This window comes from Natator depressus, chromosome 6, assembly GCF_965152275.1.
Source record: "Natator depressus isolate rNatDep1 chromosome 6, rNatDep2.hap1, whole genome shotgun sequence".
NCBI classification, from domain to species: domain Eukaryota; kingdom Metazoa; phylum Chordata; order Testudines; family Cheloniidae; genus Natator; species Natator depressus.
This window is the reverse complement of record NC_134239.1, coordinates 64,472,262-64,485,230: the sequence shown is the minus strand read 5'-3', so window position 1 is coordinate 64,485,230 and position 12,969 is coordinate 64,472,262. Positions and strand designations below refer to the sequence as shown.

At 45.8% G+C, this 12,969-nt stretch overlaps 1 protein-coding gene across 2 annotated transcripts in view; it reads right to left on the bottom strand.

Annotated features, from left to right (window-relative positions):
• Nucleotides 1-2,547: 2,547 nt before the first annotated feature.
• SUSD6 (sushi domain containing 6) overlaps nucleotides 2,548-12,969 on the bottom strand; it is a 125,829-nt gene continuing 115,407 nt past the window's right edge. For both annotated transcript variants that reach the window (XM_074955552.1, XM_074955551.1), the window contains exons 4-6: nucleotides 12,513-12,651; nucleotides 10,256-10,680; nucleotides 2,548-8,679 (exon numbers count right to left, since the gene is read on the bottom strand). In XM_074955552.1, the coding sequence (XP_074811653.1) occupies nucleotides 8,654-8,679; nucleotides 10,256-10,680; nucleotides 12,513-12,651 (590 nt within the window). In that variant the 3' untranslated portion in view covers nucleotides 2,548-8,653. The remainder of the gene's footprint in view (nucleotides 8,680-10,255; nucleotides 10,681-12,512; nucleotides 12,652-12,969) is intronic.

Here is a 12,969-nt window from a genome sequence, read left to right as displayed (position 1 = left end):
AGGAAGCAATTGCCCGCATCAGTTGTTCAAGTCACCCTGTTCAGGGGCTCCCCATGCCAACAGTTTCAAAATGCCTCCCTTTCCAGCCTTCCATTCTCTAGCTGGCTCTCAGTGCAGGTCAAGATGGAGAGACCATTCCTTCCCCAAATGCCCTGGACTGCAGGCTGAAAGCTTATATACAGCTGGCTCCCTTCCCAGAATTCCTGGAGAGTCTCTAACTCTCATGGTCCTTTGGGCCACAAGTCCCAGAATCCTTCTGTTCTTAGTTTCTACCCAGAACAGGGCAGAGCTGGTCCTGCAACCTGTCTTAAAGCGGCAACATGCCCTAAGACAGGGTGTCACACCCCCAGTCCTTACTCTGGGACTCAGTCAGATCTGCATATCCCCAAGTATTCTGCCTGCATTTCGGAATGCCTCTCCAATATCTCCTCCTGTTGTCCCACTGCTATCTCCAGTTCAGGATCTCAGCAGATGAGCTTACCTTTCCTCCAGAAATTCTCTCATCCCTCCTGCTTCTTGCTACCAAACCCACCATTGTCCGTGACCCTTACGCTTTCCCTGACCCTGAGACTTGCAACCTTGTTTGTTGTTCAGCTCTTCTTTATCCTTCCCCTCCAAATCCTCTCTCCCTGCATTGGCGCTAACATCCTCCCTTTCCTTCATCCCAACTGCTAAACCCTTAGTGTCTGGTTTATTGGAACCCCCTCCTCCTCTCAACTCTCCCCACTCCAGTCTATCGAAACCTTGCAGCAATTACTGCTCTTTGCACTGCAATAGTGCCTAGAGGGTCTAGCTCCCCTGTGCTAGGCACTAGAGAAACTTTAGAGAAACACTCTGCTGCTACTCCAAACATGCCACCATCCTCAAGTACTTCCTGTCCCCTTCCGCCACATGTAAGCACAACCTCATCCCCCAAACTCTGACCCGCTCCAACCTGCTTACATCTCACCCAGATTTCTTCCAGTCCTACTTTATGCACAACGCTCTGCCTATCTCCCCTTTTCTCTTTTCCCCATTTGTGAATTGGGGCCTTTTGTGTTGTCCTCTGTATCTTGGAAAAGGCAGCCAATCACACCAAGTGTCTTCCCTCCATGGCTGGTTTGTCACTGCTGCCTGCTCTTGTGCCACAGTTTTTAATGGGTTTTGATCTGCTAATTTAGGATGTAGAAGCTCCCTAGGCTCCTAACCCAGTGTTCCCATGCAGTTGTAAATTGCATGAACACACATGATGCTAAAGCAATTAATAGTAGAGGGAAGCAAAGTGCCTTGTTCAAGATCATGCAGCAAGTTAGTAAATCAGATGGGATTAGAGCAGGGCATCCTCGTGCAGGATCAGAACTCTACACCACATGGCATATGCGGAAAGCAAATAGGGATGGGTATATATAAAAACTGCACCAGACAATGGCCCTGGAGTTTGTCTCAGGAAATCTAGGCCCCCTCCAATCTGTCAGGAGATTAAGAGAATCTGGTGCTGGGATCAAGGTATCTCAACCTGTGCTTAGGCTAAAGCTAATTTATACCAGGCAAGCTCAGTAGTCTTCATTACATCTCTCCCAAACCAAGTCCACTCAATACCAACAGTTGTTTCACTGGCAGATCCACCCAACCACATTCAATGAACACCACACTCTTCTTGGAGTTTTCCTTCCTCCCACTCCTTCACCCTCCACCTTTCCAGAGTCACTTTGCCCGTTCACCTTCCACCCCGTATGTATTATTTAGGGGAAAGACCGGGCCCTACTTTTTGAAAGTTATCCAGCAGGCCCTACTATTTGTATGCATGGAAAAGGTGACTGTGCAGTTGCACAACCACCTGTGGCCGCTAGGCACAAGCTGGGCTCCACTCAGCTAAGGGGGTGGGGACAGGGAGAGGAGGCTAGGAACATCCATTCCCCATGGCAGAGGCTTGTTCTGGGCAGCAGAATTTATAGTGGATATGAGCGGGTACCTGGAAGACACTAGCAGCAATGAGGCCTTGGGGGAATACAAATGGGACAAAATTGGTGAGAATAGGTCCATTTCCCCATGGATGCTGGGCAGAAACTGGTGACGTCACCCCTGGGAATTCCACTGCTCTCCCACCGCCTAGGAAGAATGACATGACAGAAGTATGTGCAAAAAGGCTGTGCAGATCTAGGCTTCCTTCCGTACAGTTTTAGGCTGGGAGCATAGAACCCACTGTGTCAGTTTTATAGATTGTGGGTTGTCTTTATTTACAGGCGTGGACTGGGATTCAAGAGCTAGGGACTCTAATTCCTGAGACTGCCACAGAACCAGTGTAGCCTTAGGCAAGATACGTAACCACTCCCTCCTTCAGTCTGCTCCTATGTAACATGGGGACAGTACCCCCTTAGCTCCCACTTGCGGTAAAGCTTCATTCGTTGTCTGCAACATGCTTTGAGATCCCCAGATGGAAGGTGCTAAAGAAGTGTAGAGTATCATCAGATAACCTGCTGGCTGGTTTCTCCACTCCAGCCAAACAGCACGAGACCAAAGGACAGCATGTTTTTTAAAAAAGCACACCCCAGAGGTTAGACACTCACTTCAAAAGAACTTTTTTAATTTAGAAATGCAGTTATATACATAGAACAATTAAAATTAAATTAAACTTTGTACAAATATTAAAATACTATCTTCACACCCACTGCAATGTACAGGAGACCAGAAAAGCAAAAATAAAACTGATTGAGTGACATCCTGCACAGCATCAATTACGTTTCATTTGTTTTAAAATCCCACATCTAGGAGTACCATTCCGCACACAATTCCATAGTGGTGTAACTCAGATAAAAACCAGAAAACAAATTAATGCATTGAAGGCAACCAAGCTTCGCTATCTGTAACTACCTGCAGTGTGCTCACTCCATCACACAGTGTCTGCTCCACAGACAGTTCAGCTTCGTGTTTGGTTTGAACTCTTATGTAAAGTTGAGAATCAAAAATAAAGCATTACTTTCCAGCAGAATTAGATTGCCCCTCTCCTTGGCTCACCCTTGGACAGAAGCAAGAAGCATATGTTAAAATAGAAGAGCATCAATTTAATTCAGACACATCCACTCTGGTGCAACCACATGTAACCTCTTAAAGTTCTCCAGAAGGCCAAGTTAGAAGCAGTATGTAGGACAGAGCTCTCTGAAGAGAGGTCCCGGAGACTTGCATGCTTTGTCCCGGGAGCGGTGAGAGCAGGACAATCATTCTTGGGGTTTGTTTTGTTTTTTTCACAAGGTTCTGAAATGTTGGCAGAAAATTCATTCCCAATATAAAAACACTCCCTCAAATGAAGCCAGCCTTAGGCAGCCTCTCTGCATTCCCAAGGCCTTTTACAGAGAGAACTGAAGTTTCTTAACTACAAGTTTCTGTGAACAAATGTTTTCAAATTTAATCAGCAGTTCCTTCTTTTCAGGATGAAATTTATTGTGCTAGTGAGAGAACCAGGAAGTGAAACCGATTATACTAGTTCTGCTGTCCAGGCTGTGTGAAGTGAAGAATATTAATAAAACAATTGCTGTCCAAAAATAAAAACTAATTTGAAAAATCAGTTTAACAACATGACATGTTGTAAACAGATCAGCAAGGAAATCTAAACATCTCTATCTTGCTGCGTCTCCACTTTTTTACATGGCGGAGTCGTTGGTTTTTAGTATCTGATCATCTAGGCACAGTGAACCCTTCTTTATGGGCTCACCATTATATGCATTTGCACCCAATAGTTTGAGACACCTACAGGGCCTGCCAGAGTTTTTAATAACAGCTCCTACTCACTCACCCCAAGTTTTCTAGGTGCTCTCTCTTCTGTACTCACAGGAATGATCTCCCAGCCCAGCTTATGTCCTACAGCAGAACTTACTGCGCTCACTGAGTCCCAATTCAAATCAACCCAAATTCTCCACACTTCGGGGAGTCTTGTATTTCCTTCTAGAATAATGTCAATATTTCTCTCCCAAATTACTCCATGTGCTGTGAGGGCAAGTCACCCCTCCAGATGCATAAAAACCCTGCTAAGTTGTTGAATTGTTAAATGGGGACACCCTGAGAGAGTTCACTTCCAAGAGGAAGTACGTAAGATGATGCTCACAGAGTGTAATTTTATGTTGCAAGTTTGCTGTTGGTTTAAAAGGATGGGAATCCTCTGGCTCTGCTCCGTCCCAGAGCCACAAAGCTCTAATTGTGCAGCAGTCCTACGAAGGAGGAGAACGCTACAGAACCTTGCTCCTTCCACCCGCAGGAGTCAGGCCCTTATTTAAAAAAACAACCAAAAACAAACCACCAAAGTTCCCTTACCTGTTACTAATCCCTTTACATTATTCTAACACTGACATGATTAAAGTTTGCTTTTAATTCACCTTGCACTTCATAATTTCGGCACTGAGAAGAGACCAATCCAATTCACTTTCATTTGTAGTCAGTTTCACTTTTTGGATCTCCCACACTAGCCTGGTACTGTAATATTTGAATTGCAAACAGAGCAGAGGAATATCCTTGTTTAAAACACAACTACAAAAACCCTTTCAATTGGAATAGCAAAGAAATCATGGAAGAGTTTCTATTGCACATAGTGTTTTGTAAATTTCTCCTAACAGCATCCCGTTAGGTTTTGTACCCCCTTATACTTTTAATAAGTACTATTTTTAATTTTCAGGTATAATTAAATCATTTGAATATTCTTGTTAAGCATTTCAGGGTACAGAATGTGTAAGACAACACAAAACTGCACCATGCTGGGAATGCTATAGGGGGACTGTCTCCTTTTGACTACTCTGGTCTATGATTCCAGCACGAAATGCGGTATTCTTCACTCCAACTTAATGCTAACAAGTTATGGGAGAGCTCATAAGCAAGGGTTCTTTAAGGCTGAGTTCTGCAGTTCTTACTAAAATGGGAGTTCTGAGTGTGCAGCATCTCACTTATCTTTCTAGCTCTCTTCCTTCCCCAGAAATTGATTTCTGCCCCTTCAAGTCTCCCTAAGACTTTAAAGGTATGCAGGTAATGGTCCACGTGTTGCTCAGTAAAGAGAAAGAAAAAGGGTTGTTTTTTCTTTTTGAAAACTTATCTGCTGGATTTTAAACAGGTTTTTCCCCTCCTCATTCTCTCTCATTTTATATGAAAGTAAACTCTAAAGCTGAATGCTTGGGAAGGTGAAACACAAGAATCCAAAAGCTGTTTCTGCTTGTTCCGGCTTGCATGGGATTTAATGTCTCTAGTCTGCATGGATGTTTCCACAGAAGAAAGTGACGTGCTGCTTTTCTGCAACCGCCAAAGCATCCAGGGGCATCAGAGATTACCAGCCAGCAGGCTACAATTAGATCCCCCCATGAAAAGCCAGTATCAGTAGCTGCTGTTTTATCCTCTTAAAATCAAAGAGACATCGATTGTCTATTTCTGCTGATTATTAAGATTACAGCCACATCTTTTCCCTCTCCCCATACCCCTCCCCTCCTGGGAAAGAAACTCTGGGGGACTCTAAAACAAAATTAAGGTCCCCTTCTTCTGTTGTTTTTCCCCAGTTGATTATTTCCCTCAGACTGGTGGCTAACCACACTATTGTGAGTCAGGGTTAGTGGACACAGCCACTATGCGCTCTCTGTTGGGTACATGGCTGTCAGTTTCAGCATTCAGAGCAAGGTCAGGCCCTGGGATCAAATTCCAGCTTCACTAAGAGAATGCTCTTCTGTCAGCTGAAAAGTGTGGCACCTGGCCTTTGCACCCAGGCTGCTGGATGTCAGCTTTGGTTACCAGGGAACCTTAAGCTAATTAGAGAGCAATTCATTCTATTTTCTATTTGTTTGAGAAGAAAACAAGGTCAGTGTTTGCACTTTGATAAGAAGTGAGAGACCAGGTTATAGGGACACTTATTTCAAACATGTGATTTTGTAGAAGAACAATTTTAAAACTAAGAGTAGAAATATTTCCATGTTGATTTTCTTTAAATTCCAATGGAAACGGTTTACAAACTAATACATTTATGCCTGCAGTCTGAAAGCCAAATACTGCAGCACCATTAAGCTGGAAATGAAACAAGTTTGTTTTTTATTGTCCAAACTGAGACAGAAACAAAACCACCAAGGATAGTGGAAGTTGGATTTGTCAAATTCTTGCAGTAACCTCGGGTGTTGAACAGGTAAAGAAGTTTGTTTAAAATATACTATTTTTAACTTGACAGTGTCTCTTTAAAACAATTCTTGTGACTTAATTTAAGAGATACAAGGGATGGGGGAAAACAGAGCTGTTCCCCCATATACACACACACACTGTTACAGCTGTCCTGGGAATTAACAGGCAAATGCATTAGGGAATTTAATGAGCAGGGGAGGCAGGTTGCTGGCTATACACTGCAGCCAATCCCTGCCCACTGCAGCTGGAGCTTAACCTCAGTTACTGTAGCAATAATCCATTTTAAAGTGTTATATAACACTCAGTATTCTAATATAGTCACTGCTCTGGGTAGGGAGTACAATTATAAAAGGGGAGAGAAAGAGGGGCTGAGGTATTCACCCAGAAGTCACAACTTGCTGAGTAAAGCCACGTCTCATTGCTCGCTCCATTTCAAATACAAATTCACTGGCTTCCCTTTGGGGCAACTGTTGGTTGACCACCTGACTACGGTACTGGGGTGAGCATGCACACCTCCACCCCCCGCCCCTTTTACCTTAGTCCAACTAATGAGCTCCACAGACCTTTTTTTGAGGGGCTAAGCACTGCTGCTGGAACCAACTCTAGGGAAGCTGTTCCCTTGTCTTCCCTGCTTAACTCCTTTAAATCCACCACCAAGCCCCAAACATGCATTTGGCCATGGGACACAGTTGTCCCTATGCAGCACCATTCATTCAGGAAACGACACATGTAACAACCTCCAGTATGTCACACCAGGCCCTACATACACAAGGGACAAGAAATGTATTCCTAGGCTTATTTTAAGACAGCCCTGTCAAGAGAGTCATTAAAACTCATGCTCTGGATTAGGGAGTGTCCTGCTTCAGGTAACCGTTTAAAAACTGCTCTGTTGTCTCCACAATGGCCACGCAACCCAACTGTGTCAACTCCACTCTTCAGGAGGGGTTTTAGTGAACACACCGTTCCCCATCCCCATGAAGAAGAGGCCCACACGTGGGAGCAGCTCCAAATGCACAAAGAGGTCCCATTAGGATAAAACAGCAGCACAACTCTTTCCATTTAAGGTTCTGAAGACATGGTGCAACTATTTAGGAAGTGTGATGCTGTACTCGAGTACCCTGCATTGTGGTATCTCTTGCCAGGCAATCGAGGATGCTAACCACAAACCCCAGCATTAGCTGACAATGTTAATATTTCTGCTGACAAAACCGCAAACATAAAAAAGGGCCAATGAATCCAGAGAACATCTTTAAAAGCCCTTACGTTTCCTGGAAAATTGAGGGAGTAAGGGACAATGTTTCTAAAGGACTTTTCCATTTTTACTGTCATGTCAAGTTAAAAGTTGTTCGTGGCTGGCAAACCCAAGCAGTTACGCAGGAAAACCTGATATTTTTAAAGCCGTGTCAGACACCCGACACCTGCAAAAGAACAGGCCTTTGGATAAACTGGGCCACAAACATGGCACACCATGTCAGCAGAATGTGACTAACCTGCAGTTAACACAGGCTTGGTTAACTGGAGATCAGAAAATCAGGGTTGTACTGCAAGTTTTCTTGCTTCTAGGCCTTGTCTACAACTAGCCTTTTGAAGAAATTCTCCAGGAGTTTAGCACCAGGAGCTGCCCCTGTGCTAGACCAGCACTGAAAGGAACTGGTACATTTTCCTCAGAGTAGACACAGCCCTAGACTTCAGGAAACACAAAAACCGAGTGGATTGTGAGGTCAATGAAAGAACGAGACAGTGGGATTTTCTGGAATGGAATCTTGCAGAGAGACAGTCTGCTATATCAAAGGTGTATGTATATTTTGGGGGGAAGATGAGGGATAACAAAAAAGGCATGAAGGGGAGGAAGAGAAAAATCTTCAGGCGTTTCCAAAAATCTTGTAAAAGATGTCAGACTTCTCTGCCTTTACAATACCCAGTGATGCCTAACTGTTAATATGCAGCCAAGTTACAGAATATACCACTTTATTTTTAAAAACTATGAGCACTGCTGGATAGTGTAAATTACCCATATTGGAACTTTTCCCAAGCCCAGGTTCATCCCTCTTGGAGAATTCTGTCCTGCCCTAGTCACCAGGAGGATACTGGAAGAAAGGCCTTTATATAAACTATGTCTGCACCCAACGAGCAAGCAGTTCTTGGTCGCTGCTCTCTGGGCTGCTGAACAGCTAGTGAGGCCTGTGAGAAGCTGCGACAAGCCAGTGTGGGAAGGAGAAAGGCACAAGTAAGCAGCAGCTCTCCAGACGCTGCTGTCAAACATCTGGCACAGGGAGGGAAGAAGAGGGAGGAGCTCAAATCCATTACATTATTCAAGCTCCTAATGCAGATGAAATGGGAAGGCTGACACCGCACCAACCCGAATGGCGCATCGAGGAGACAACCTGGCAATATCCTTTGGATCTTCAGCTGAAGGGTCTCTGCTTGGAGGTATCCAGGGCCCAGCTCATGAAGGTGGGGAAGGCTGCACAGAATGCTTGCATCCCAAGGAAGAAGAGGGGGAACCAAGAGGGAGAAGGCTAAACAAGTGCAGCAGGCCTCATGCTTCCTTCAACAATGGAGTATCTGGACGGGAAAAGAAAGAGGTCAGACTTTACATTGGTCACTCTATGGAACTTCTAACAGGTGGCAGCAAAGTGCACAGACAGGGCATATGTTACAGCCCCTCCCACATCCCACTACAGACACACACAATCTCCTACAATGGTAGTGCAGCATTCGCCCTCCGACACCAGGCAGCGCTTCTCCCCAAGCCCTCCAGCAGCCTCCCTACAGATCAGGAGTTTCTTATTGCCTTAGCCTAGCAGCAGCAGGTGACTGCAAATAGGCCTGTGGCAAGTTAACCTTTAACTACAGCCAGTGCAAGTTCCCCTGTAGGTGGGAGTTAGGTAGCTTCAGCATGATCTTGACCCAGTAAGCTACCCTTTTGATTAGTCTTCCTTATAACATAAGAACAGCCATATTGGGTCAGACCAAAGGTCCACCTAGGCCAGTATCCAGTCTTCTGACAGTGACCAATGGCAGGTGCCCCAGAGGGAATGAACAGAACAGGTAATCATCAAGTGAGACACCCCGTCGCCCATTCCCAGCTTCTGGATTATAGCAGTTTGCCCCACTGAGAGGTGCTTTAAACAGAGATTTAAAAGCAGTGCTATACATTGCAGCACACATGGATTGTCTGCCTATTTCTGCACAGTCTGAAAGGCCCACTGGATCAGCTTTTGGCAACACTATCCCCAAACTCTGCTACCCATGTTTGAGGTTTTCCTCCCATATCTGGTAATCTGGTATTTCCCTCCCTGTAGGGGAAATAACCTTTGAGGTTTTATTGTTGAGTAGGGTTCCAAGTCATGTTACTGACTATTATAGGGCTTGCAGCAATGGAAAATAAAGTTCTGCTTTGTGCTATCCACAAGCCATTTATGCTTCTTGACCTAGCAGGTCTAACCTCTACAGAAGCAAAGCTTTGTTGTGTCTCCATATCAGCTCTGTCCTTGTAAGGCCTTTCTTTTCGCAGAGTCCAGAAAACTCAGAGGGCTGGTCCATGTTATGTGGACTCCTGTCCGCTACAGAACTGAGGCACAAGACCATCATAACTCATTCTTCTTAGGACTTCAAACTAGACTTGTGCTCTGGGTCTGTAGTGCTTTATGCACTATGCTAGCCAGTCCCTTGCCTTGCCAGTTACAGTGCCCCAAATGGAGGAGCCCCAGAACTGTAAAGTGCTCATTTTCAAAAAAGTGCCCCCCTCCAACAAGCAGTTGCCCCTAAATAGGACTGCCCTGCATTTTCATGGCACTGCTGCGGGTGGGGAGAAAGTTCTTTGCCAATGACTTGATAAAGACCAGAGGAAGCACAAGAGCAGAACAGACCCGTGGTCCTAGTCTGGCATCTTGCCTTTGATGCAGGCCAATGCTGGATGCTTTGGAGGAAGATGTACAGCCCCCAGTATGCATTTAATTACATAACACTGTACAGTGGAGGTAGGGAAATGTCTTTGACACTCAGCTGGTGACCAGCTTGTGCCCTTAAGCACAAGAATCAATGGCCCTTATAATTCTCATCCTAGCTAGCTTCACTGCGGCGACTATTCTTATTCACATTAGTGTCTCATTCAGTATTCCCTGTTCACATCACGTACCGTCTGTGTATTCCTCCGAGGAAGTAAGTGATAAAAGGCTTTGTATATCACTGCTTTCTGAGTCTTGAGCATCTTTGTGCATAGGTCTACTGCTAGCCATGCCAGCTACCCAGGAAGAGGTGGTGGCCTGGTGTACGAGAACAGTTTCAGAGCGTTGAGAGCCACTGGCTTCACACAGTCCAGAGCGTCCTGGGGCCTCGTCCTCTCCAACGAAGCAGTCCCGAGCCCCTTGGTCCTGCTGCTGCTGCATCTCACTTGTTCCACTCTGCCCAGCTCCCTCTGACAGCACAATCTGTACTCGTGAATCCGAGGGCGGAATGCAGTTCCCTGCGCTGCCATAGACTGCTTCTTCATAGGACGGCAAGGCCACCTGGACACCATCCACCATCATGGAGACCTGATCCCCAGATACACCTTGATCACGTCTTGCAAGAGGAAAAAGCTAATTTAGGGCGTATATACAGACCAATAGCTCTGTGTGTCTGTGAGCCCCCCACCACGCCAATGAGCCATGAAGTAACCTTTCCTTAACCCAATTCCACCACTCAACAGTGACCTGTTCAGGGGGAGAAGGACTGAATTTTACCAACACCCCATGAAAAGCAGTCACCTCCTTGTGCTGCCATGCCAGTGACCACACACTAGTTCTCCTGTTAACAGTGGCTGGCCCTGCAGAAGACAAGGGCATGCTCCAGAACTGTGCCCTCAAATGAGAAAATGCCCTGCTGCTCAACAGCCACCCTGCCAGCTGTTTAAGGAGCAGCAGTGACTGGCTCAGAAGACCAATCTGTGCCCACCCGGAGGAAGGGCAGCAGAGCACAGTACACACCGCTGGCAATGGCAGCAGTTGAAATGTGGGACCCTCCCCTCCTCCATGTACAGCTGTCTTTTCCCAGGTCAGGAGGGCAAATGTCCTGTACTTTTTTTATTCCCCCCCACCCTCCCCGCAGCAGGGATAATCAGAGATGTGCACATACGTCAGAAGCTCCTGAATAATTAATTTACTCTGGCTGGTCAGTACTTTATTTAGTGATATCAGCACAATTCACAGCCACAGAAGCAACGGAGGGATCTCTTAAATGAGCTGGGCACTGGCAGGGGAAGGGGCAGATGTAAATCCACAGGCTCTTACCTTGGTAATCATCCAGCACTGGAAAAGGAAGGAGGCTGAAGTAGAGGACAGTCCAACAGGGTTTGGATAACATCTTACATTTAAAATTTAGAAGCACAGAAATAGAATAGCAAATAGATCAGGTGGAATGGGAGAACAGTAGCCACAGAAAATGAGAAGCAGAGCACCACCCAATACCATTGCTGTATCCAAGTTCAGGGGATCTCCAGGAGGAGCAGTACACAAGTGCTGGGCACACTGCTTCACAGTGCACAAATGCTGTGTTTCCTGAAGCCCATGGACACTTTGTGCCACCCACAGACCTCTTCCCACCCATAATACTGCCTGTGCCTCGCCACTGGAGATGCGTAAGTGGGGCAGCTAAAAGTAATGGGTGCATGGGGGGTGGGGGGAAATTAAAAAAAAAAAAAAAAAATCACAGCTCCACTATGTCCTGAGTTTGTGAGGCCCATGGTTTAAATAGGGCAGGGGATAGCCCTTTCCTCAACTCTATTCAGTATGCTGTCCTACGGGAAGTGAATCTGGGGGGTCACGCCAAGTTTCCAATAGACTATGTTCACATCACAAAAAAACACCAGCACACATTAGTGCTGACTGATGTCAACAACGGGAAGTTTTAATGGACAGACCAAAGCCTGACAGGAGCTGGAGACTAAACCCTCTCCAGATAAGGGCTGAGGTACATTGGCAGGGCAGTGGAAGCCTGTGGTAAGATTGCCAGTATCACATCTATTCTGTGAATGAGAAGAACAGTCTCTTTTCTTGTGTCATCAACCCGATGGCATCTTTTGCCAGCAGTAAATTTATTTAAAGGAAAGGGATGAGAAGTTATGGCCATTAAAACCAGACCCTGCTCAACACGACATGAGGAGATTATACAGAAACCCAGCAGACCCCAACAAAGCAACAGACTTGAAGAAAGAGTGATGAAGAAAAGCACAAAAAGGATGAAAAAAGGAAATGAGAAAAACAGAAGAACAGGACAGAGAAAGGAAAGAAGAGTGATGGGGTTAAGATGACAGAAAGAGGAGACAAACCCAACACCCTTGTGGACGGCACATGTAAATAAATATTACATCCCCCAGCCCCTGCCCTCTGTTGAAACTTTTCCCCCACTGAGCTCACCTGCTGTGATGAAAAGACTTCAGCTTTGGCTGCAGCAAAACGAACAGCACAACTAAGAGAAGGATCAGAGCTACTGAGCTTGCTGTGGAGGCCACTATGGAGAGGGTGGGGACCCCGATTGTCGGGGGCGAATCTTTATCTACAAAGCCAAAAGAAACAAATTAAACGGTTCATGCCTCAGAACAGCCATCATGTGAAGAAGGTACATACAAGGGTCCTCTGAAAAATGGAGGGAGTGTCAGGGAAGAGCAATAGAAGGGGGGAAGGAGGCTAAAGGGGTTGATTTAGGAGAGGATGAGTTAAATGCATACATTTAGTTTGGCTAAGTGACAACTGTGACGCAGCAGGGAGGGGGGAGTGTTGACCTGGGAATGTGGCAGGGGAGTTTCATTGGAGATGGGATACCTGAGAGCCTGTAACCTGAGCCAGGGGGGAGATGGGGGAGGTAACACCTCTG